General features: G+C 42.4%; 1 protein-coding gene across 1 annotated transcript in view; it reads right to left on the reverse strand.

Moving 5' to 3' along the window:
• The window catches only part of zmat4a (zinc finger, matrin-type 4a), a 147,877-nt gene that overhangs the window by 108,223 nt on the left and 15,186 nt on the right, over nt 1-24,468 (reverse strand). The window contains exon 2 of the mRNA XM_020463476.2: nt 7,262-7,363. Coding sequence (XP_020319065.2) covers nt 7,262-7,363 — 102 coding nt within the window. The remainder of the gene's footprint in view (nt 1-7,261; nt 7,364-24,468) is intronic.

The raw sequence follows: 24,468 nt of genomic DNA on the forward strand, positions 1-24,468 counted from the left end.
TTCTCTATCTTGCTCGTCGTACCTATTCACGAGCTAGGAATCCTGAATCCAGTGAACAAAACATACAGGCAGAGGGCAAGGAAGCAACACACACACTTAGAAAAAGAGAGAGAGAGAGATTTAGACAGATAGATGAATGATACCAAACAAACAGGGATGAAATAAATGTATCTATGCATGTAGGATGTAAGCGGTACGTGCACAAAAACATCAAAACAACTCACTACATGGACACAAATGGTGAACAAGACTATTAGTCAATGTGGTTTGATCGTTGTTGGTAAACAGTGCTAACTTTCACATACAGTTGGGGGAAAATTGTATCAATTGGTGTTCATTAAATCTTGTGGGACCTGAAGATCTGAAGTACTGGGTTCCATAGCTACCAACTATCCGTTGGCTCAATGAGTAAAAGCTGTACTTCTTGGGTTGGGTATACTGTTGTGGTGACAGCTTTCAGTCCTCATAAGCACAAGTATATAATTACACTGCAACCCTGCTGTGATCCACATTGTAAGCTTAACTGACTGACCAGTCCCTCTTGACTAGAGCCACCGAACACACGCTGTCTGTCACACAATAGAGTACCACAGTATCAGTCATAATACCCATAAAACCTAGTGGTTAAACAAAGAAATGGTTCCATTCATTTTTCCACCATTCATTTCAGTATATCATTCGCAAGCATTCATTTTTCCCATAGGGGATTTTCGGGCTGTGTTTCGTGTAGGCTTACCCTGGCGTGACGTTATGATAACCATGTAAATCTCTCTAGGACAAGGTGATTTTTATCAATATATTCGCCTGTATTTACCCCTCCAAAATGAAATGCTTATTAGCTGCTAATGTGGCCATCATAAAGAACTACAAATGCCAGGATGATCTGGATGAGACTGTCAAATCGAGGCAAAGGTAAGAATCTCTGGATTAACTATCTAATGTTAGCTACATTTAATCCAGCATCCTGGAGTTGCCTCTTCACTGTTGACGTTGAGACTGGGGTTTTGCAGGTACTATTTAATGAAGCTGCCAGTTGAGGACTTGTGATGTGCCTGTTTCTCCAGATACTCAACTAGTTTAAAGAAGGCTAGTTGTAATGCTTCTTTAATCAGAACAACAGTTTTCAGCTGTGCTAACATAATTGTAAAAGGGTTTTCAAAATTATCAACTTGGATTAGCTAACACAATGTGCCATTGGAACACAGGAGTGATGGTTGCTGATAATGGGCCTCTGTACGCCTATGTAGATATTCCATAAAAAAAATCAGCCGTTTCCAGCTACAATAGTCATTTACAACATTAACAATGTCTACACTGTATTTCTGATCAATTTGATGTTATTTTAATTGACTTTTTTGTATTTTTTTAAAGTACATTTCTAAGTGACCCCAGTAGTGTAAGTATTCACAACTATATTAAAATCCCCTTTGGCAGTCTTTCCAGGTAAGTCTCATAGAGCTTTCCACACCTGGATTGTACAATATTTGCACATTATTAGTTTTAAAATTCTTAAAGCTCTATCAAATTGGTGGTTGATCATTGCTAAACAACCATATTCAAGTATTGCTATAGATTTGCAAACAGATTTAAATCCAAACTGTAACTAAACAGTAAAAAAAAACATCTAAAAACATAATTCCACTGATATAATGGGGTACTGTGTGTAGGCCAGTGACACAAATCAAATCCAAATGTAATCCATTTTAAATTCAGGCTGTAATACAACAAAATGTGGAAAAAGTAATGGGTTCTGAATACTTTCTGAAGGCACTGTATGTAGTGCACTACTTTTGACCTATAGGCCCAGGTCAAAAGTAGTGCACTATAAAGGGAATAGGGTGCCCTTTAGGACACAACCAGGGTATCCAGATTGGCCATCAAATTCCACTGCTGCTGGAAAAACAATACAAAAACAATTGTGTGCCATTGTCTTTGTAAAACCCGGGTGCTATTCTGCACTGGAAACAAAAACGTGTAAATCAGGTGGTGCATGCCCTGCAAAATCTCATGTACAATACAGCTGCTGTGCAATACAGCCTGTTTGTTGCCCTAAACAAAGAAAAAAAGAAAAGTCTAAGAAGTGCTGACAAATTGCAGCCGACGGGCAGAATTCCCAGCAATGGAGAATTAGATTATTCTAACCAAAGGAAAGTAAAATACATGGTACTGTAATCTGTGGAAAATATACAGGGTGTGGCAGGTAATTGTCCCGAAACTGAAATGACTAAAGAATAATTATCTTTAAAGCACTGGATCCTATCATGTACAGTAGATGCGCTGGGATTGCTCACTGGGGTCTAGTTCTAACCAGCTGCAAGTCAATTTCATTACCATAAACAAGTAAATACAGCTTGAAGCAATGGGATATTATTAGATATGTGTGAAACCACAGCAGGAACTGCATGGAGGTTGAAAGTTGCATAAAGGTTGAACTTACTGCAATACTGCTGTACCTAGGGCTATACCTCCTGAGTCCTATTAACACATGCTAAACCCGTTACATTTATTTCAGGATCAAAGGCAAAATTAAGTCTGGATACTAAATGTCCCCATATTCCCTATATACTGTAGTTCTCTACTTTTGATCTGGGCCAATACGACTCTGGTCAAAAGTAGTGCACTCTATAGGGAATAGGGTGGCATTTGGGACCCGTGATAAATGTGACCCAGCAAAGGGAATAATTCTTTGAACTGTAGGACCAGACCATTCTGATCCCCTCTACATCTTACCTATGGCTTTGATGTGTTTGAAGTGGAGATTAACAGCTCAATGCAATGCTGAAATAATTAAGTTTTCAATCTCAACTTGAAAAGGCATAGCCTGCATCAATCTCAACGCTAGGATTCAAGTCAAGAGTGCATTACACCAAACAGGTTTCTTTTCGGCAATTGAAATTCTGAGTTTGCATTACACAAGGAAACCTTGTTAAACTCAGGAAGAGTATTTTAAGGTTTTCAAATGTACAAAATCAGATTAAAAGGAGAAAATACCTTATGTGGTCGTTCAAACGAAGCATAAACAGCATATCTACTCATCTAAGGCATGAGACAGTAAAGAGACAACTAAGGACACAGGAGTGTCTCTCTCTCTCTCTCTCCGAACAAACACAGGATAAACTCTGTGATTGTCTGGAAGAAAGTTGTGTGAAGCCTTGCCTGTTTTCCTCATTGAGTCTTCTTCTTGCCTTCCACTGCCTATCATTATCGTCACTATGCCCCAAACAAGTCACAATGCATTAGAGGCAGAGGCTTCTTAGATCACAGATGCACCACATATGCAGGAGGCAACAGGCCAAGTGGTGCAGTCTCAACACAACAGACAATAACTAAATTAATATTCTACACAGTGGGGTACAACTACTTCCAGCTCTGAGAGATCCCATCCTCAGCACTTTGGTTCTGTTGTTACCCTTGTTCAGTTCACATTACTACCACACTAGACTGCACTGCACTGCACTACAGTGTAATCCAGGGGCACAACTTTGGTTTTAGAAGTGGGGGGGACATAATGATTATTATTATTATACATTTTTTTATCCAGTCGGATAAACATTCCAACCAGCCTACCCAAACTTCGGAGGCGTCCGCATGGTCCTAAAGCACTGTTGCCTCGTTTTGTATCACATTCCAATAATAAAACTGGGGGGGGCAAAAATGCAATTTCAGAATGTGGTGTCCCCAGTGAAAGTTGCGCCCCTCTAACTCTCTCTCTCTTTCTCTCCCTTTTCTCTCTTCTCTCAGAGGACCTGAGCCCTAGGACCATGCTTCAGGACTACCTGGCCTGATGACTCCTTGCTGTCCCCAGTCCACCTGCTGTCCCCAGTACACCTGCTGCTGCTCCAGTTTCAACTGTTCTGCCTGTAGCTATAGAACCCAGACCTGTTCACCAGACGTGCTACCTTGTCCTGGACCTGCTGTTTTCGACTCTCTCTCTCTACCGCACCTGCAACTCTGAATGCTTGGCTATGAAAAGCCAACCGACATTTACTCCTGAGGTGCTGACCTGTTGCACCCTCTACAACCACTGTGATTATTATTATTTGACCCTGCTGGTCATCTATGAACGTTTGAACATCTTGGTCATGTACTGTTATAATCTCCACCCGGCACAGCCAGAAGAGGACTGGCCACACCTCAGAGCCTGGTTTCTAGTTAGGTTTCTTCCTAGGTTCTGGACTTTCTAGGGAGTTTTTTCCGAGCAACCGTGCTTCTACATCTGCATTGCTTGCTGTTTTGGGTTTTAGGCTGGGTTTCTGAATAGCACGTTGTGACATCGGCTCATGTAAAAAGGGCTTTATAAATACATTTGATTGATTGATTGATTAATTGGTGTAATTCTCATCTTCATTCAATCCCAGCAGTCTAAACACAGTCGGTCCTCATCCTCACTCAACCCCAATGGACTGCACACTGTCTGAACTCTGAACATAGTTAGTCTCATATTAACACAGACTAATCAGAGAATGGGGGATACAATTATTTGGGAATAATACATGATCTAAAACACGATCAAAGTATAGATGGCTGATTCCTCACAAAACTAGAACAAAAAAAGACCATGACTTTTGGTGGTTTTCACTATATTTAATCCATTGAAGGTTCCTCTGGAGGAAGGAATGTTGACATATATTTGATATTTGTATCTTAAAGCATTATTGAGAAATAATATATTGAAGTTGGAATATTTGTGACATTTTGGCCATACCCCGGCCTCCTTTAAGACTCCATAATATCCATAATATGTCATCTGTATGTGCCACAAAGTAAAAGTTAGTGTTATTTGAAGATTTACAGCTTGCTCTGTAATATGAGTATCATTATAATTTCAATAACACATTTCTTATAGAAATGTATTAATATTGAAAAGTATTAACATGAATATTGAAAATATACCATTTTTGATTTGGCTAACTTTTAAATGTATTGTTGAACATAATATACTCTACGGGCATATCAAAGTTCCAGAGTGGGACATCCGTTTAAAAAAAAGTTATGGCCCATTTTATACAAAGACTGTTATAGTAGGCAACGTAACCAATCACAGCCCTCCTTTTACTTTTATCATCGCACATCCTGCAAATTACCAGCAGAGGGCAACCATTTTTAATACATTTTTCACTTTCACTCTGTTGGTAATGTTTACAAATTGGATCATAACGCTAAAAGTAGCAGATAGCCCACTCTGAAACGTTGATATACCCATAGGGTATATTATATTTGAAAATATATAGAAAAATTTGCCAAATCAAAAAACTCATTTTTTCTATATTCATGTTCACATTTTAATTTTCCTATATTCGTAAATGTATGTAAGAGATGTGTTATTAAAATAAATAGAAATGACTCATATTACAGAGAAAGTGGTAAAGCTTCATATGACATCAACCTTTGCTTTGTAGCACCTACAGATTAAACATTATGAGTCTTAAAAGAGGCCTGAGTGAGGCCAAAATGGCACAAATATTCAAACTTCAATTATTCAGAAATTATGCTTTAAGATACAAATATCAAATATATGTCAACAATCCTTCCTCCAAAGGACCCTTCTACGGATTACATGTCGTACAAATCCCCCAAATCACTGTCTTTTTTTGTTCCAGTTTCATGAGGAATCACTCAGATAGCACATTTCATAGCTATCAGAAATAGCAGCATCGAGTGTAACGTTGCATCAGAGCGATCAGGAGTAGTTGCAACGGTAGCAAACTCAGTGACCACCAGTCCGTTGTGGGTAGGGCAAGCACTCGGATAAATACTTAAACCGCATGAAGGAAGTGTTACACGAGTCCTTTCAGCTCCTATTATTCCTGATGTCCATATGGATGCACCATGGGCCCTGCAGTCAGACACTGTGTTCTGGCCATCTGACTCTGTGTGACAGTGAGTGAAAGGCAGCATCTGGAGTACAGAAGAGACCAGTTACCTCCCGATAGCCAGCCGCTGTGCTTGGACTAGAATGAAACAAGTGCCGGAACACATTTTCATTTGAAATGATCTGAGCCCTTCTACTGTACAAGCATTTCGCTACACCTGCAATAACATTTTATTTGAATTTTTTCCCCCCGTTATTTTACCAGGTTAGTTGACTGAGAACACGTTCTCATTTACAGCAACGACCTGGGGAATAGTTACAGGGGAGAGGAGGGGGATGAATGAGCCAATTGTAAACTGGGGATTAGGTGAGACCGTGATGGTTTCAGGGCAAGATTGGGAATTTAGCCAGGACACAGAGGTTAACACCCCTACTCTTACGACAAGTGCCATGGGATCTTTAATGACCTCAGAGAGTCAGGACATCCGTTTAACGTCCCATCCGAAAGACGGCACCCTACACAGGACAGTGTCCCCAATCACTGCCCTGGGGCATTGGGATATTTTTTAAACCAGAGGAAAGAGTGCCTCCTACTTGCCCTCCAACACCACCTACTCTCCCATCCAGGGACTGACCAGGACCAACACTGCTTAGCTTCCGAAGCAAGCCAGCAGTGGTATGCAGGGTGGTATGCTGCTGGCAACATCTGCTAAATATGTGTATGTGACCAATAACATTTGATTTGTATAAGAGGTGAAGGTGGTCAAGCAGAAGAAAATGCAAGGTGTTCGTACTTCAGTCTAGTGAGCACTGGCCAAACTCAAGCACTGCTGAAACACACGGAAAGAGAACCTCTTCTGCAATCTCTGGTTGTCGACAAACCTGGTGGTCATGGAGGGCAATGGGGCCTGGCAGTGTTTGCTGTTTGTCAGCACTTTAACTAAATAATTAAGAATAATTGGGTGAATCCAGGTGAGTCGTGCTTATTGACATTTTAAAACTGCAGCCCTCTGCCGTTTGCGATTTCTGCTGCTGAGCGGTGCTGACTGACACAGAACAAACAGCATGACCTAAGCCTTGGTTAATAATGGTTGGATTGTCTGGTAAACTGATGAGGGATGTGCTGGTGGTTGGTTTAGCCATAGCACTGCCAACCTCAGACCATCTATGGCCCCTGGAGACTAGGGTTCGATCACTGCTTAAACCTCTGTCTCCCTCGCTCATCTTGACAAGACAGACTAATACGAACGTTGGCCATGCACAGCGGGCGGTCGTCCTATTGCCTCTCACCACAGAACATCGACTATTATTCTGCACGATGAATGAATCACCGCAGTTTGTGCAGGTGATCTACTGCGCACAACTGATGTTCATTATGGTGTGTCTGGTCTCTAACTCTGCATGGTAGGGGTTGAGAGGAATTACTGTAGAATAGTAAGTATTCCTCACCTCATAGTGGGCAACCCTCTGGGACTCGGAGATGAGCTGAGCGCTGCACACTTTACAGTAGGTGTCTGTGAAAAGCCCTTGGTCCACTTCTGTAGACTTCATCTGGTGGGAGAGAGGACAGACAAACAACAGCATGAAATATAACACTGGGTTGGAGGCATTTCAAATGAGGAATTCCCGGGTAAGATGATATAAATGTGAAATTGCAGTATATAATATGCCTGAATGCTTCAAGTGCAATGAAGGGACATAATGGAGCAACTAAATGAAAATGTAATTTCATACTTTGATAGCTGTTTAATCAATATTTCATTATATCAAGCACTGTGATGGCAGTAACAAATGCAGAGTAGGTTTTTTTCCTCCATCCAGCAGGAAGTCATAACTGAATTTTATGTTGAATCAATAAACCCATTTTCAGGTAGCAGGTCGAAACCACGTCAAGGCAATAGTAAATAAATCAACACGACTGAGAACCCTGATAGTATTTATCTTGGAAATTCGCAAGGGATAATCATCGAGGGGCTTATGTGTTCTCTGGAAAATAATGCACAACGTGGAAGGTGTGTTGCACCACATGTTAGCGAAGTGGAACTCACCTTCCACGGAGTTGCATTTTTTCCAGACAACTCATAGAGCCCTGAATTGATTATCCCTTTTATACCAGGGCTATTAATTAACATATTTGCCACTAGAAATGTATCAATTTGCCAGTAGAAATGTGACAACATCCACTGAAGTAGCTATCAAGTTGACTAACTAGCTAGATCGCTACTATTGCCTTGGTAACCAAACAAACAGACTTGCTAGCTTAGCTAACCAAACCATCATCCTAGCTTGCTATTATGAAAATCGAATTAAACAATGCCAATAATGTTTTCAATTCAACTTTTGGTTTCAAAAGCAGCTCAAAAATAGAACATGTAAGAATGAACGTCATAGTCCTTCAATTAAACCGTGCAATTATACCGTGCGTTATAGGGAAATAATGCACGCTCTTGAATGCCCTTCAAGCTAATCAGAAAGGAAAGGATTATTCATCAATGGTGTGGTATAATTAAACAATAAGGCACGAGGGGGTGAGCTATATTGCCAATATACCAAGGCTAAGAGCTCTTCTTAGGAACCATGGTATATTGGCCATAAACCACAAACCCCCGAGGTACCTTATTGCTAATATAAACTGGTTACCAACGTAATTAGAGCAGTAAAAATAGATGTTTTGTCATACCCGTAGTATATGGTCTGATATACCACAGCTTTCACCCAATCAGCATTCAGGGATCAAACCACCAAGTTTATAAATATAAATAAATGATTGAATTTCAGCTGGGGGAGATTTGGAAGGGGACGGCAAGATGCTCTTTGAGGGGTTGGACTGCACCCTTTCTGCTCTTGATCTCTCCCTCTCGTCTCTCTTCTCTCCACTCCTGCTCTGCTCTCTCTATTATTAATTCAGCCATGCTGTCATTAGAGAGCTCACATTGCAGATTTGGGAACACTCATGCTCAGCTCATCCTTATTGACTTTGTGGAGTCTTCATTAGGCATGACATGACAGAACAGCAGAGATGTCAAGGAGGTATAAACTATGGTAACCCTTTTGGGCCCCTAATATCTCTCCCTATAAAGTGTAAGGACAAAGAGAAAGAGGGGAGAAAAATGGAACTGATTAAAATACCCGGTTACTTAAACTTCAATCATTGAAAGATACAAGTGAAACGTTTCTCTATAACAATCAATAATTGAACTGATTGCATAAGATACATTTGTCATAGAAAATTTAAGTGAAGAATCTGCAGTATGATTTTACGGCCAGGTTATGTGACCTGACTGTGATCTGTAATGAGTAATAATCATGTGGCTCACCATCTTTAATTGGCTCTGTTTCCAGAAAATTGGCCAAGTCTCCCTCAGAAATTCTACTCCTCCCAGAGGCAATTCTAATGACTTGAGCAGTGGTCAGCAGGAGAGACCAGGGCTGCGTCCCAAATGGCACCACAGAGTCAAAAGTAGTCCACTATATAGGGGAGAGGGTACCATCTTATTTTATTTGTGACGCAAAAGCTATAATCTTTTAAACTCTTAGCACCCCATACAGTATGTATGCCTACATACTATACTTTAAGGCCAACATTTAAAGGGAAATATCACCACATACCTAAATAATCTGAGCTCAATCAAAACAGGGAAAAATATCCCTTATGTCTGTAATGTCTTTATACAAAGGTTTAGACGTATCCAGTTATTTGTCTGATGTATGGTTATCCCAAAATGATGCATGCATACCTTATTGCCATCTCCAAATCACTAGCCTAAATTAAACAAATAGGCTGTTTCCTGTTTAGGAAAAGCGGTTGTGTATGTGTTGACCTACAGGAAATAGGCAGGTATACTGTCACGTTCTGACCTTAGTTCTTTTGTTATGTCTTTGTTTTAGTATGGTCAGGGCGTGAGTTGGGTGGGTTGTCTATGTTCCTTTTTCTATGTTGTCTTTTGCGTTTTGGCCTGGTATGGTTCTCAATCAGAGGCAGGTGTCGTTAGTTGTCTCTGATTGAGAATCATACTTAGGTAGCCTTTTCCCACTTGTGTTTCGTGGGTGATTATTTTCCGTTTCAGTGTTTGCACCATTTCGGGACTGTTTCGGTTTTCATTTTCATTGATTCTCTTGTTCTTTTGTATTTTGTATTCAGTCTCATTAAATTATATTATGGATACATACCACGCTGCATTTTGGTCCTCTGATCCTTCCTACTACTCCTCCTCCTCAGAGGAGGAAGAAGAAACCCGTTACATATACGATACGGTCTAGCGATAAACCGTATCGCTAGATTTAGGGCGGCCTATACATTTCTCTCCTTTTTCTATTTCTATCCATCATTATGTGTAAATAAATCATGAGCCCGGGGATGGAGCCAGTTGCTCCGGATTATTTATTTGTGTAGCCTGGAGTAACAGATACAGCAAATGAATCAAATAAACAATAAGAAAGGTGAGGAGGAGTGAGGAATGTGTTAGAGGACAAAGGCAATCAGTTATCTCCGTAAACTCCCCGATACAGTGGCGTAGGATACACCACCGCAGCCCTCAACATTGTTTTTGTTAATTATAGGAAATTAGCTTTAAAACTGCATAATGTCCTCTCAGCCTCAAGGCAAAATGTGTAAAATAGCAGGAAATTAGCGTTAAAACTGAAAAGAATTCTCCCTCAGCCTCATGGCAAAATGTGTAGAATAGCATGAGATTAGCTATAAAACTACAAATTTTTCTGTCTTCGTGGCAAAATGTGTAGAATTGCAAGAAGTGAGCTGTTTTCCTAAATATAATAGTTTTCCCATCTGCACTACGCCTTTGCCTCGATACAGATTTTAGGATTCACAGAATTCAATTCAAATTGCTTTGTCTGGTTGTCACCAGTGTGGTAAAGTGTGGAGTTAGGCACTTGCCAGCAGGCGTGTTTCAGACCTGAAGGACAGGGGTGTATTGATTATGCTTATTCTGTTGGAAAGCTTTTATTCTGTTGCAAAACGTTTTGCATCAGAAACCGTTTACTCCAAACGGAAAATGGTTTGTAATGGAAACAATAGGTTTTATTAGACAAATTGAGGTAGGTTCCTTCCGTTTGGATCTTGAACGGTAAATTGTTTTTTAGTGCAAGATGTAATGAATACACCTATGGTGGAGGAGGCAGGGTTGCAGGCAAAACAGGATATACAAATAAGATATTCAGGTAGTAACTTTAAAAGAAAAGGCCTAGCTCCTTCATCAGACCATAAATCAATGTCACACCAATAGGTTACTTAGCATCACTTCAGATACTTATGAAACAACACCAATTAAGTGAGTGTTTGCACCATACCAAAAAAAAGTTCAGCACAATCTGTTCAAAGTTAAAGTTCTCTGTAGTGCAGTGCGTTGGCTGGCCAAACAGCTCACACACAGCCAGCGTTTGTGTCCTCTCACATGGTGGTGGTGCCCACAGGAGTTGTTCTTCTTTGTTGTGGTTTAACGACAATTGGCATCCAATATTAAAAGTGCATTACTGACACCAAATGTTGTATTTCTTCTCTCACAGGTTGGATTGCAAGACGCACCCCAGATAAACAAAGATATATGAAAGAAATAAAAAGCAAAAACCACCCCTAAACATCATACAGCATACTACAATACCCACCCCATCCCACTAACAATGTACATTTTCTGTGACCTGCGTTCTACATGAGTCGCACAATTCATGCCCATCGCAATGAAGACCAGGAACCTGGGTTTTTCAATGCACAGTTGCTGTGGTCCACAAGTTCAAATGGGAACAATCCCTGGGTTTATATAACAGTCTGTTCTAATCTTGGTAACCCTCTGAATTATTTCATTTGAATTGTCCCATTAAATCATAGTACAGGATGAACTTGTTCCAGACTGCCTTTTCACCTTTAGGCATTTTGTGTTGCTTGTTCTTGAAAATAATGTGACCTTGGCTCTGAGTTGCAGCTAGCGGCAGGCGGCAGGCGGCACAGTGCCTGTAAGCTGTTGCATCAGCAGGGGAGGGAGGCTGGCATTCAGAGCTCCAGTGTGGAATAGGAGAGGAGCGGAGGGCTAAAGCACCCAACTGACGTGAACGAGGAAAAAAACCTGTCAGATCCCAGAATGTCTGACTGCCGCAGAACTAACCAAACCCCCCTCCCCCCAGTCTGGTAATCGGCTGAGAGCAGCACCATTTTGCTAGACCAAGTAGACAGTGAGTGCAAATTCCACAGGACAAACACCATAAATGATAGGCTTTAAGAGGCTATCGGCTCTCCTCAGCCCCTCTCCTCTGCCTGTCTCAGCTCTCTCTATGTCTCAGTTCTCTCTGTATGTCTCAGCTTAGCAAAGCAGATAATGTAGAGATGCATTATTAATCACTCTGCTTGCATCCCAAATGGCATCCTACTCCCTATATAGTGCACTATATAGAGCCCTACGCTCTGGTAAAATGTAGTGCACTATGTAGGGAATAGGATGCTATTTGGGACACAACCTCTACCAACACTGTTTGGAAAGCAAAAGCATCAGTGGGCAGCAAGGTCTGAGGAGCATCTTGTCTTAGTCCCCTCCTCGACAGCATTGTTGGCCAGATACCAGTGGGAGTCTGGGCACCGACATTGTCCTTGTCCATCAGCATTAGAGTCTTTTAATGCCAGAGCTACAAGCCTATCACCCTCTCTGACCCTGGAATGTCTAAAAGAAAACACCATTAGCTGTGTCCCAAATGGAACCCTATTCCCAATATAGTGCACTACTTTGGTCAAAAGTATACTAAATAGGAAATGGGGTGCCATTTGAGACAGTCATTTTGTGTGAAACGGGACAAGGCACCTAGGAGCTATGCACACACAGCACACCACTGCTCAGCGCACGCAATTAGCATGTTCCAGTTCTCCCTCCTTGACAATCAATTCATTACGTCAATGGATTTTGCTGTCGGATACAGAGCTACAATTACAGTGGGTTGAATATTATAAATGAGATGCCGAAAAATATTCATTTTAAATCGATAAGAGAGAATGCAAAGACATCTCGCTCTCCGAGAAATTGTAGGTCTCTTTTGTACGCACAGCTCAGTATCACATCACAGCAGCTGCCATTGTCTGCATCATTAGAGTTACCCCTCAGTACTACACCAGGTTATTTCAGGGCATATTGGCAATTTTGACTAAAAACAATGTAGGAACTGAGGTGTGAGAATAAGCACTGTGCTGCATTTGAGCTAAATGGGTCTGAATTGCCTTATGCTGACAATCAAATTAGCAGGAGTGCCGCCTGCCTCTCATACCCTGCTTCTCTCTCCACACTGTTTACTCCCATGCTCTGACCGACTGACCGGGAACTGTCAGTAGCAAATCAGTCGAGCAGGGCCTGTGTAACTGGAGAGAGAGAAAGAAAGAGAGACAGAAAGAAAAAGAGAGTGAGAGAAACAAGGAGAGAGAGAAATAGAGAGAGAAACAGAGAGAGGGAGAATAGAGAGAAAGACAGAGAAACAGAAACATCTGGATAAAGAGAGAGGGTTAGTGCAGATATTACAGAGGGCAGTGTGGCAGGAGCGACTGGCAGATGTTGGGGTTATAAAAAGTGGGCTGTAATTCGTAATGGAAGGTGTTAAGCTGTGAAGCTGGACAAGAGTCCAAGAGGACGTCGACATGTGCTGCCGATTCACATTTGGCTGTCGTCAAGGTGCCCCTTCTGGCTTAGAAAAGGTTTGACACTGCAGTCTGATTCATTCAGCAGCTACAGGGGCCAGGACCACACAGAGAGATAAGAAGAGACGACTAGACTGTCCTGGGCTAGGCAATCTCTCTATTTTTTCTCTCACTCTCTCTGTCTCTCTTGCTCTCTCTGTGTCTGTCTCCCTTCTCTTTCTCTCTCTCTATATATCCATCTATCTACGTTATTCTCAAAGAGGGGAAAGATCCATCTACACACAGAGAAAAATGTTCACAAGGAATACTATGCTTGGAATAATAGAAAAACAGATGAAGCTGAAAGCCGGGAAAATGTGTATACAACAACTAGAGAGTGGAAATAGTTTAGGAAGACAGAATGGAACTTTTGTTTACTGAATGATTGATTGAAAATTGTGAGTCAACAATTCAATGTAAATCATTCTCAAGGTGTACAGCGCTCTGCTCTAACTTGATCATTTATGGATTTAGGAGAGAGTGGTACCTATATAATTCAGGGGAAAAGGGTTGGGCATTTGCTCAAATAATCTTACAAAATATAATAATTTATATTATATGTGGCCTGGGAAAGCCATTGTTTGGAGTGTAAGACGCCCCACAACCAGCATTTTTAAGCTGCAGCAAGTTAGGCTGCAGTGCCACAGCCTGCACCTAAAGCCACTCAGCCTCGTTAGGGTGCAACACATATGGGGGGCATGTAAGGTGCTGTTTCAGGCCGTATCTAGACTTGACAGTTCATGCATCCTTTGTATTCTGATCATGGAGTTCTGATGGTGGAATTCCTAACACTTCATGCGTCTACACCTACATTTAAATGTGTCTACCGTGTTCACATTGTGTCCGGATTATTCAAATGCCAATATTCATTCTGCAAACGGTGGTACAGGCTAAATCTGATAATAGCACAACAACAACTTGATGGCAGTAGCCAACTACTATAGCAAGCCTCTGTAGCTAGCCAGAAATCTAGCTAGCAAAGCTAAATGGATTGCATACAGGTTAGCATAATATTTTCTCCAACGTGAAAAACGTGCCTCTCGCTCCCAAAGTACGTGTTTTCTGGAGACTTGAAGGCAGAATGCTGATGACATCGTATGCGCTTTCGGTAGCCTGATTGCATCAAGACTGAGGAGAAAGCTGCACACAATGCGACTTTTGTGCGCCTAGACCTATATTTTCGATGCAATCTTCGTATTTAGATAGCGGAAGTCGCATGTAAGTGTCAAGTGTAGACATAGCCTCAGTTCAGCAAAGGAGAAGCTCCTGGCTGGATGCCGGAGGCTGAGCTTGCCGGGCATTTGATGGAAGGCCACGGACATTGACTTATGTTGGCAGAAAAGCACAATCTATTTAATCTTCGAAGATAAATTCCAGCCTAAGTTAAGTTTATCCCCTGTGTGTGGGAGTGCTTTGATTGACAGTTTATCTTCCTTATTGTGAACCGTTTTATTTGGATAAATATGCATTGAACCTTTGTCAATGATTCTCATCATTGCCATCCTACCAGCCACGCCTAGTGAGCCATTACATATGTAACACTTGAATTAAACTTCAGTTGTTGACTGACCAGCCATACACGTCTAACATCTTTTGAAATGGTTACATTAGTATTAACAGTTGAATTTCAAGAGCTCAAAAAGCAAACTTGCCCATTTCTAAAGGTCACTGAATAAAATGAATGTTGGACTGGCTTAGCCAGCAGCATCATCTGAAATCCACAATCATTGAGGGTTAAGCTTTTAAGCCTTGAATACAGGATTGTTTCAAAATAGCTGAACTTGAAAGACAAATGGAATCTCTCTCGCTAAGCAATTGAGGAGAAAATACAAATTTGCAGTCACACAACTGTCCCATAAATCAATCCCATCCATTTGAAGAAGCTCATCCAACAACACAGAAGGGAGAGAAAACAAAACAACTCCCCTTCCAGAGGAGGAATTTCAAATATTCAGCTGCTAACTACCTAGTTCAGAGCTGTGTATGGTAGGATGGGCAGGCTCTACACAGGCAGGCTGACCATGCTGAGGTCTCTAGTCTAGATCAGAGTTCCAGGGTATGTCCAAAGTGGTACCTTATCCTCCTATTTAGTGCACAACTTTTGACCAGAGCCCATAAATCTCCAGTCTAAAGTAGTGCACTGCAAACAGGGAACAGGGTGCCATTTGGGACAAAGCATCAAAGTGTCCCCTGCACAGTGCACTCTCTCTCCAGACCAGCGTTGCGTCCCAGCTGAGCTCATTACCATCCGCTGTGTCTAGTGATTCTATTTCTATGGTCTAGGCAGCAGCCATTTGATGGCAGCACATCAGAGCAACACTGAGAGCAGAATCCGGGTTGAGAGGAAAGGGACTGACGAGGAAGAGACTGGACTGGAGCCTCATACGCTAATCAGAGGCACTACTAGGCTGTGTACTCTGGTACAGACAACTCCAAAACCAAAAACTTTGGTGGAGAAAACATACTTTTAAATAGTGTGATAAAACCAGTGTGGTTCTTTCAATGACAAACGGCAGAAGAAAGCTCACTCTTGAGAAATAGATGATGGCAGGACGGCAAATTGCCGTACTGCACACATATTTGTTCTGAGGGAGATTTGGTTTAAGTGTTATACAAGATGATGTAGCTGTCTGAATTTGCGGAATGTGCCAGAGCTTTTTCCTAACGCACTTCAGTCATGCAGATGACAGGTTAAAACAGATGACATCCTTTTCATCAAAAATCTATCCAATGTGTTTCACTTTTAAAAAGAAGAGCGAGCTACCACTTCAATCCAAATGAAAGAGAATATTATTGTATTTTAATGATTCCAGATCACGTCCATGGGAAAAACCCATCAGCAATAATACATAGGCCTATTTAACAGAATATTATAATCATGCTTTGTCTAGCAGGGTTGATTATAAATGATCAGCTGCTTATCCATTCCATATGCCATATTATAACTAATAAAACAGGCAATTAATTATAATAGCTAGCACTATACATGATGGAGGATGAACGAAAGAAATGTGCTCAGTTGCGCGGGATAGAGTTACAGCTATTGTATTATGTATATCTAACGTATCGCCACAGATAACGCACTGCATAGGCCGTCAAGGCTAGACCGTGTCATGGTGAAACTGGCACTCCTGTAGATCTGAAATAATTGGATGACGAAACTAGCTAGCCAACCAGAAAATCAAGGTGAAGCATTTCAGACATTCTTGAAAGTCAGGACAATTCTTGTCCGGCAAAGAACATCCATTTTGGTACCGCTTTAAATTATTGTCAGCTTATAAAGGCTTCATAAAACCTTCATGATGCCTTCATAAGCACTGAATAAATGTGTTACATAGCATCTATAACCGTATGCCATGCTTTATAAAGGGTTCATAATGTGGCATAAATGTGTGACATAATCACCCATATGTCAAATGTGACATAACCCACTATGTTGAATATTATATAAACATGTGGGTGGGGGTGTTGTGCTGAAGGATGGCATATGATCTAAAGTGATGTCATGTTAGCCACATTACTCCTAATCTATTTCCCAGACACTCCCGCCCAAATGCACGGAAGGTCTGGTGGACCAACGCATCAAACTTGGCCATCATTAGTTAGGGTTAGGTTTAAAATCACATTTTAAGAAGATAACTTGTGGAAACGGGCAGGGTTTAGCCATAATTATGCATTTTTGACTGTGTTAAAAGTAATGACGAAAACACATACTTTACTCAGTAAGGTCATTCCTATAGAATTCTATGGTGACTCCCACTTAGGCCAACTTTGAATGGTTGATACCCCAGGCTTACAGTGCATTCAGAAAGTGCTCAGACCCCTTCCCTTTTTCCACATTTTGTTACGTTACAGCCTAAAACGGATTAAATAAATAAAAACTCCTCAAGCGAAAACAGGGTTCTAGACATTTTTGCAAATGTATTAAAAAACAAAAACAGAAATACCTTATTTACTTAATTATTCAGACCCTTTGCTATGAGACTCGACATTGAGCTCAGGTGCATCCTGTTTCCATTGATCATCCTTGAGATGTTTCTACAACTTGATTGGAGTCCACCTATGGTAAATTCAATTGATTGGAAATTATTTGGAAAGGCACACACCTGTCTATATTGCAGGATAAATCAATGTTAAAGTTGACATAGCTGGCCATATATGGATGTTAAATTTTACTTTATGTATTGGTTATGTAGGCTTCTTCTAACCCATTGCTTTCTACTACATATAATAATATGATTAAATTATCTCTTCACATTAAAAACCAAACTCTATCAGAATTCCAGTCATTCCAATAAATCTTATATCCCTTGATCTTCAAGAATAGGACTTTGACAAATGGAAGTATAGATTAGCCAAATGTTTTACCTGAGCATAATGTCACGCCCTGATCTGTTTCACCAGTTCATGGTATTGTCTCCACCCCATCCAGGTGTCGCTTATTTTCCCCAGTGTATTTATCCCTGTGTTTCCTGTCTCTCTGTGCCAGTTCGTCTTGTATGTTTCCAAGTCAACCAGTGTTTTTCCCGTTCTCCTACTTTTTGCGTTCTCCTTTTTCTAGTCCTCCTGGGTTTTGACCCTTGCCTGTTTCTGGACTCTGTACCCGCCTGCCTGACCATTCTGCCTGCCTTGACCACGAGCCTGTCTGCCACTCTGTACCGCCTGGACTCTGATCAGGTTTGGACCTTTTTGCCTGTCTATGACCATTCTCTTGCCTACCCCTTTGGATTAATAAACATTGTAAGACTCCAACCATCTGCCTCCTGTGTCTGCATTTGGGTCTCGCCTTGTGCCTTGATACATAACCCCAAAGCTAAGGACTTATTATCCAGCCCTACTCTGTTGTTTATGATTTTGTTGTCATGGAGGACTGATTGGGATCGTTGATTCAAATTGGGGGGAAAAAAGGCTGCGCTCATGGAATGGCATGTTTTGAGCAGTACTAGCAGTGCTAGTTACACGTGAAAAATGAATGCCATGTTGCATTTGCTATAGGCCTATTGTTCACCTTTTTGTTGGTGACACTTTGATATCTTGATAATATGCAGCTGTTTAAAGGGCAAATCCAAAGATGAAACAATTACAAAATGGTCGCCCCGCCTCTGTTTTGGTAAAAAGCTGAGGGATGGGCCTGGAGAAACCTAACCACTCTCAGATTAATAGACAGAGCTATGACCATCCATGACTGACCATCCATGATGTAAAAATGTGTGTTTTAACTACAAGGCTATACAATGTTTACAAACATTGGAGAAAAACAAGCTCATATTTTGTGTTCTCATGGAGTGTTACAGTTGAACTAACCTCATGAGGCAAGTTATATTCTTCAAAAATCAATGGATATACAGTACCAGTCAAAAGTTTGAACACACCTACTCATTCCGTTGTTTTTCTTTATTTTTTACTATTTTCTGCAGTGTAGAATAATAGTGAAGACATCAACACTGTGAATAACACATATGTAATCGTGTACTAACCAAAAAAGTGTTAAACAAATCAAAATATAAGTTATATATGAGATTCTTCAAAGTAGCCACCCTTTGCCTTGATGACAGCTTTGCACACTCGTGGCAATCTCTCAACAAGCTTCATGAGGTAGTCACCTGGAATGCATTTCAATTAACAGGTGTGCCTTGTTAGAAGTTCATTTGTAGAATTTCTTTCCTTCTTTTCCTGGTCGTGCTGCTGCTCCAGTGTCAACTGTTCTGCCTGCGGCTATGGAACCCTGATCTGTTCACCGGAATTGCTACCTCCCTCTCTCTCTCTCTCTACCACACATGCTGTCTCTGAATGCTTGGCTATGAAAAGCCAACTAACATTTACTCCTGAGGTGCTGACCTGTTGCACCCTCTACAACCACTGTGATTATTATTATTTATGAACGTTTGAACATCTTGGCCATGTACTGTTATAATCTCCACCTGGCACAGCCAGATTAGGACTGGCCACCTATCAGAGCCTGGTTCCTCTCTAGGTTTCTTCCTAGGTTCCTGCCTTTATGGGGATTTTTTCCTAGCCACCATGCTTCCACATCTGCATTGCTTGCTGTTTGGGATTGGGTTTCTGTATAGCACTTTGTGACATCGGCTGATGTAAAAAGGGCTTTATAAATAAATGTGATTGATTGAATGCATTTGAGCCAATCAGTTGTGTTGTGACAAGGTATGGGTGGTATACAGAAGATAGCCCAACTCCATATTATGGCAAGCACAGCTCAAATAAGCAAAGAGAAATGACACTCCATCATCATTTTAAAACATGAAGGTCAGTCAATCCGGAAGATTCCAAGAAAGTTTCTTAAAGTGCAGTCGTAAAAACCATCAAGCGCTATGATGAAACTGGCTCTCACGAGGACCGCCACAGGAAAGGAAGACCCAGAACTGCTGCAGAGGATAAGTTCATTAGAGTTAACAGCCTCAGAAATTGCTGCCCAAATAAATGCTTCACGGAGTTCAAGTAAAAGACATTTACTCCTGCTCCCCCTCTACGGTGCTCAAAGTCGCCTGTCTACTAACCCGCCTGTCTACTAACCACCGGTCCTGGCAACCCATCACTATGCACACCTGGCAACCCTTTATTACGCACACCTGCACCTCATTTGGAACACCAGGACATGATCACTTTCCTGATTACTCCCCCTATAATATAGTACTCTGTTGTCATTTCCCGTCAGGTGTTATTATATTTGTTTATGTTCTCATGTCCAGATGCTTCTCTTGTTTTTTATCATTACGTCTCAAACTGCACCTGCTTCCTAATGCCCTGTGTCTTCATTACAGCCTCATCTCATGGAAGCAGCAGTTTATCAAGGCATGGTCAGTGAACAGGAAGACCTACTTCGCCAACACCACGACCATCTGGCTCAAATGGGGGCGGCTATGGATGATGTCCTCGGCGTTCTTCAACGTCTTGTCGTTGCCCAAGAGGTGTCACCCTCATCTGGTGGAGGATTCTCTCCTTCGTGTCGACCCAGAGAGCCAGTATCCCAGCCCATCCAGCAGTCCGTCCAGGTCAGCGAGGTCCGTTTGTCTCTCCTGGTTAAATACGATGGGACTCCATCAGAATGCCGTGGAATCCTACTCCAGTGCTCCCTCTATTTCGCTCATCAGATGGGAGCCCCCACCACCGAGAGGTTGCCATGGTAATTTCCCTGCTGACTGGACGGGCGTTGGAGTGGGCTACGGCCATCTGGGAGAGAGGAGAAGAGGAGCTGGATTCGTATGAGGGGTTCATGGCTCTGTTCAGGGGGGTCTTCGACCATCCACCAGAGGGCAGAGGTGGAGGTGAGTGTTTACTCCACCTACGGCAAGAGGGCCAGACCGCTGCGGAGTATGCTCTCACCTTCAGGGTAGTGGCAACATCCAGCGGATGGAATGAGCCGGCACTTTGCACCCTATTCTGAAGAGGGTTGCGCGAGGAAATCCAGACAAGATGACACCGTCTCCTTGGACACACTTATCATGATGGCCATTTGTATGGATAGCCTTCAGTGGGAGCGTTGGTACCACCATCACCTCTCTCCCTCCTTTGTTGACCAATCTGAGTCAGAGCCTGAACCCATGGAAATAGAGGCCACCCGCCTCCCCGTGGCTGAGCGACACCGTCGGAGACAGCTGGGGCTCTGTCCCTATTGCGGACAGGAGGGGCACCAGCTTCAGCAGTGTCTGATACGTCCCAACCCGGGGTCCACAAGAGCAGAGGGATGGTCGCGTGATCAAGTTTTGGATTTGGCGTGAGTATTCCACCATCCTCATTTTCCTCCAAACTCTATCAAGAATCCATATCACTAGCTGGCTGTCCCTCATATGTTATATCTACTGCTCTAGTGGACTCCGGTGCTGCGGGGAATTTCATTGACCAGGCCCTTGCTTCCTCACTGAACATCCCCTCATATCCACACTCCTCTCAAATTCCGGTTCAAACGTTGGAGGGTCGACCACTGGGATCCGGGAATGTCACAAACATCACAGCACCACCCACCCTCACTGTGGGACCTCTGCACCAGGAAAGCCTTCCCTTCCTCATCATCACTGCACCCACGCACAAAGTCATCCTCGACCTCCTGTGGCTTCAACATCTTAACCCCACCATCTCCTGGTCAAGGATGAGAATCACTGACTGGGCACCAGGATGCTGGAGGACCTGCTTTCTCTCACCTTGTGCTGCCACATCTGTTGAGAGTCCGGTAGCGCCCACCAGCCTACAGCCTATCCCTCCCTTACCGTTGGCCCTATGTTTTGGGATGTGGATGTGGACATCTGTCAGGCTCTGGAGAGTGAACCCGCACCCTCTACCTGCCCTCCTGAACGCATCTACATCCCCTCGGAGGTAAGGGATAGGCTGTTGACCTGTGCGCACACATCCCTCACCACTGGAAACCCAGGTATCACTTGCACTATTCACAATTCACGTGGCTCACAACTCATGTTCAGTATGTGCCCAAACAAAATCCCCCCGGCACGCTCCAGAAGGGAAGCTCCTTTCCCTTCCTGTGCCTCAGCGTCCCTGGTCTCATCTGTCCATTGACTTTGTTACTGATCTCCCCTTCTCTGATGGTTATTCCTCTCTCTGGTCTCCCTACCGCTCTCCAGGTCACCGAGGCACTGTTCCAGCAGGTCTTCCGGCACTATGACCTTCCCGGATGACATCGTCTCTGATCGTGAACCCCAATTCACGTCACGGGTATGGAGGGCTTTCATGGAAAAACTGGGGCTCAAGGTCAGCCTCACTTCCGGGTACCAGCATCAGCCCAAAGGGCAGGTGGAGAGGATGAACCAGGAGATATCAATAATAAGTGATATTCGTATCGCCGTAGACTACACCACTGCTGTCATCCTTACTTCCAAACGTTTAATCATGTTGGATAATATTTGGATGCTGACAGAAGTTGCACCATTGGAAGACATAGCTTGGACTATAGCCTACAATAGCCTATTTATTGTGTCATCATAGTGGTCTCTGACTTGTGGTCAGACTCGCTCAATGATTTTAATGTCATTGAGAAATTAGAGTAGTGTCAAAGATTTGTTTTCGCAAACATCCTTTCTGAAATTAAAAGTAATCCAAGAAGTAGTCATCTAGTTTTTCAAAACGATCTGTAATCTGATTACAATATTTTATCTGGTAACGTAACGGATTACAGTTACAGTTTTTGGTAATCCCTTACAAGATTACAAAAAGAACCTGGTGGTTACTCTGACAGAGCTCCAGAGTTCTTCTGTGAAGATGCAAGAACCTTCCAGAAGGACAACAATCTCTGCAGCACTCCACCAATCAGAACATTACGGTAGAGTGGCCTGATGGAAACCACTCCTCAGTAAAAGGCACATGACAAGCTGCTTGGAGTCTGCCAAAAGGCACATAAAGGACTCTCAGACCATGAGAAACAAGATTCTCTGGTCTGATGAAACCAAGATTGAACTCTTTGGCCTGAATGCCAAGCATCACGTCTGCAGGTAACCTTGCACCATCCCTACGGTGAAGCATGGTGGTGGCAGCATCATGCTGTAGGGATATTTTTCAGCAGCAGGGACTGGGAGACTAGTCATGATTGAGGGAAAGATGAACGGAGCAAAGTACAGAGACCTCAGGGCAAAGGATCACCTTCCAACAGGACAACAACCCTAAGCACACAGCTGAGACAACGCAGGAGTGACTTCGGGACAAGTCTCTGAATGTCCTTAAGTGGCCCAGCCAGAGCCCGGACATGAACCCAATCGAACATCTCTGGAGAGACCTGAAAATAGCTATGCAGTGAGGCTCCCCATCCAACCTGACAGAGCTTGAGAGGATCTGCAGAGATGAATGGGAGAGACTCTCCAAATACAGGTGTGCTAAGCTTGTAGTGTCATACCCAAGAAGACTTGAGGCTGTAATCGCTGCCAAAGGTGCTTCAACATAGTACCGAGTAAAGGATCTGAATACTTGCATATGTAAATGTGATATTTCCGGGGTTTCTTTTTTATAACTTTGCAAACATTTCTAAAAAACCTGTTTTTGATTTGTCATTATGGGGTATAGTGTGTAGATTGATGAGGGGAAAAAACAATGTAATCCATTTTAGAATAAGGCTGTAACGTAACAAAATGTGGAAAAATGTCAAGGGGTCCGAATACTTTGCAAATGTATTATTGCACACAGTTATTGCCTGGGGACGACGTTACACCAATAAACACTTACCTTGGTGAAAGGCCCAACCTAAAGAAATTAAGTGTCATTCATCTGGAACCAAGTTACATGTTCCTCAGTACACAAACACGCACCCAACAAAAACGAGCCATACCGCGTGGTGCTGGGCCTAGTCAGGTCTTTGATGCATTCACCCACTCCCCCGCTGAAAGATCAGCCACAAAATGTTGGCACCATTGTAACAGGTTGTAATCAAGCCCTGGTCTCCAGGATGGGAACAGAAGAGGAATACCTGTTGCGGTAGTCTCAGGTTAGACTAATCCAAACAATGTTGATTCTGACACACACACACACAAACGCAAGCTTTGCAGGTCCATCAACCCATTTAAATACCTCACACCCTACAGTAACTTGTGGATCATGAGAGAACCTTCATAAATCAGCAGAACGTTAATAACCAATTTATTGATGCTTTATGTAGTGTCCTGTAATACTTAGTTTGAAGTGAGACTGTTTCGGTCATTCAGAACTCCTTTGGTTATTTATAACACATACATAAATGCCTTATATCATATGACGCTGTACTTACTATAGTCAGACACCTTTGGTCATTAATAACCAGGGATGCATTGGTACAGTGGGCCCACGGTTCGCTATGTATCACGGTTTGTGGGCCACGGTATGGTTTCTTTATATTTAAGAAAAGTGTGCATTTGTAGGACTCTCATACAGGGGACAAGTTTGCAACACGTAGCTCTTCATCTCCCAAACCAGTACATAGTGAACTCTCACAGTGAGGTAGCTTCCAGTACATATTGAACCGTCACAGTGAGGTAGCTTTGAGTTGCTCTGGAGGTCCAACTAT

This window comes from Oncorhynchus kisutch, linkage group LG3 (genome assembly GCF_002021735.2).
Source record: "Oncorhynchus kisutch isolate 150728-3 linkage group LG3, Okis_V2, whole genome shotgun sequence".
Lineage (NCBI taxonomy): Eukaryota > Metazoa > Chordata > Actinopteri > Salmoniformes > Salmonidae > Oncorhynchus > Oncorhynchus kisutch.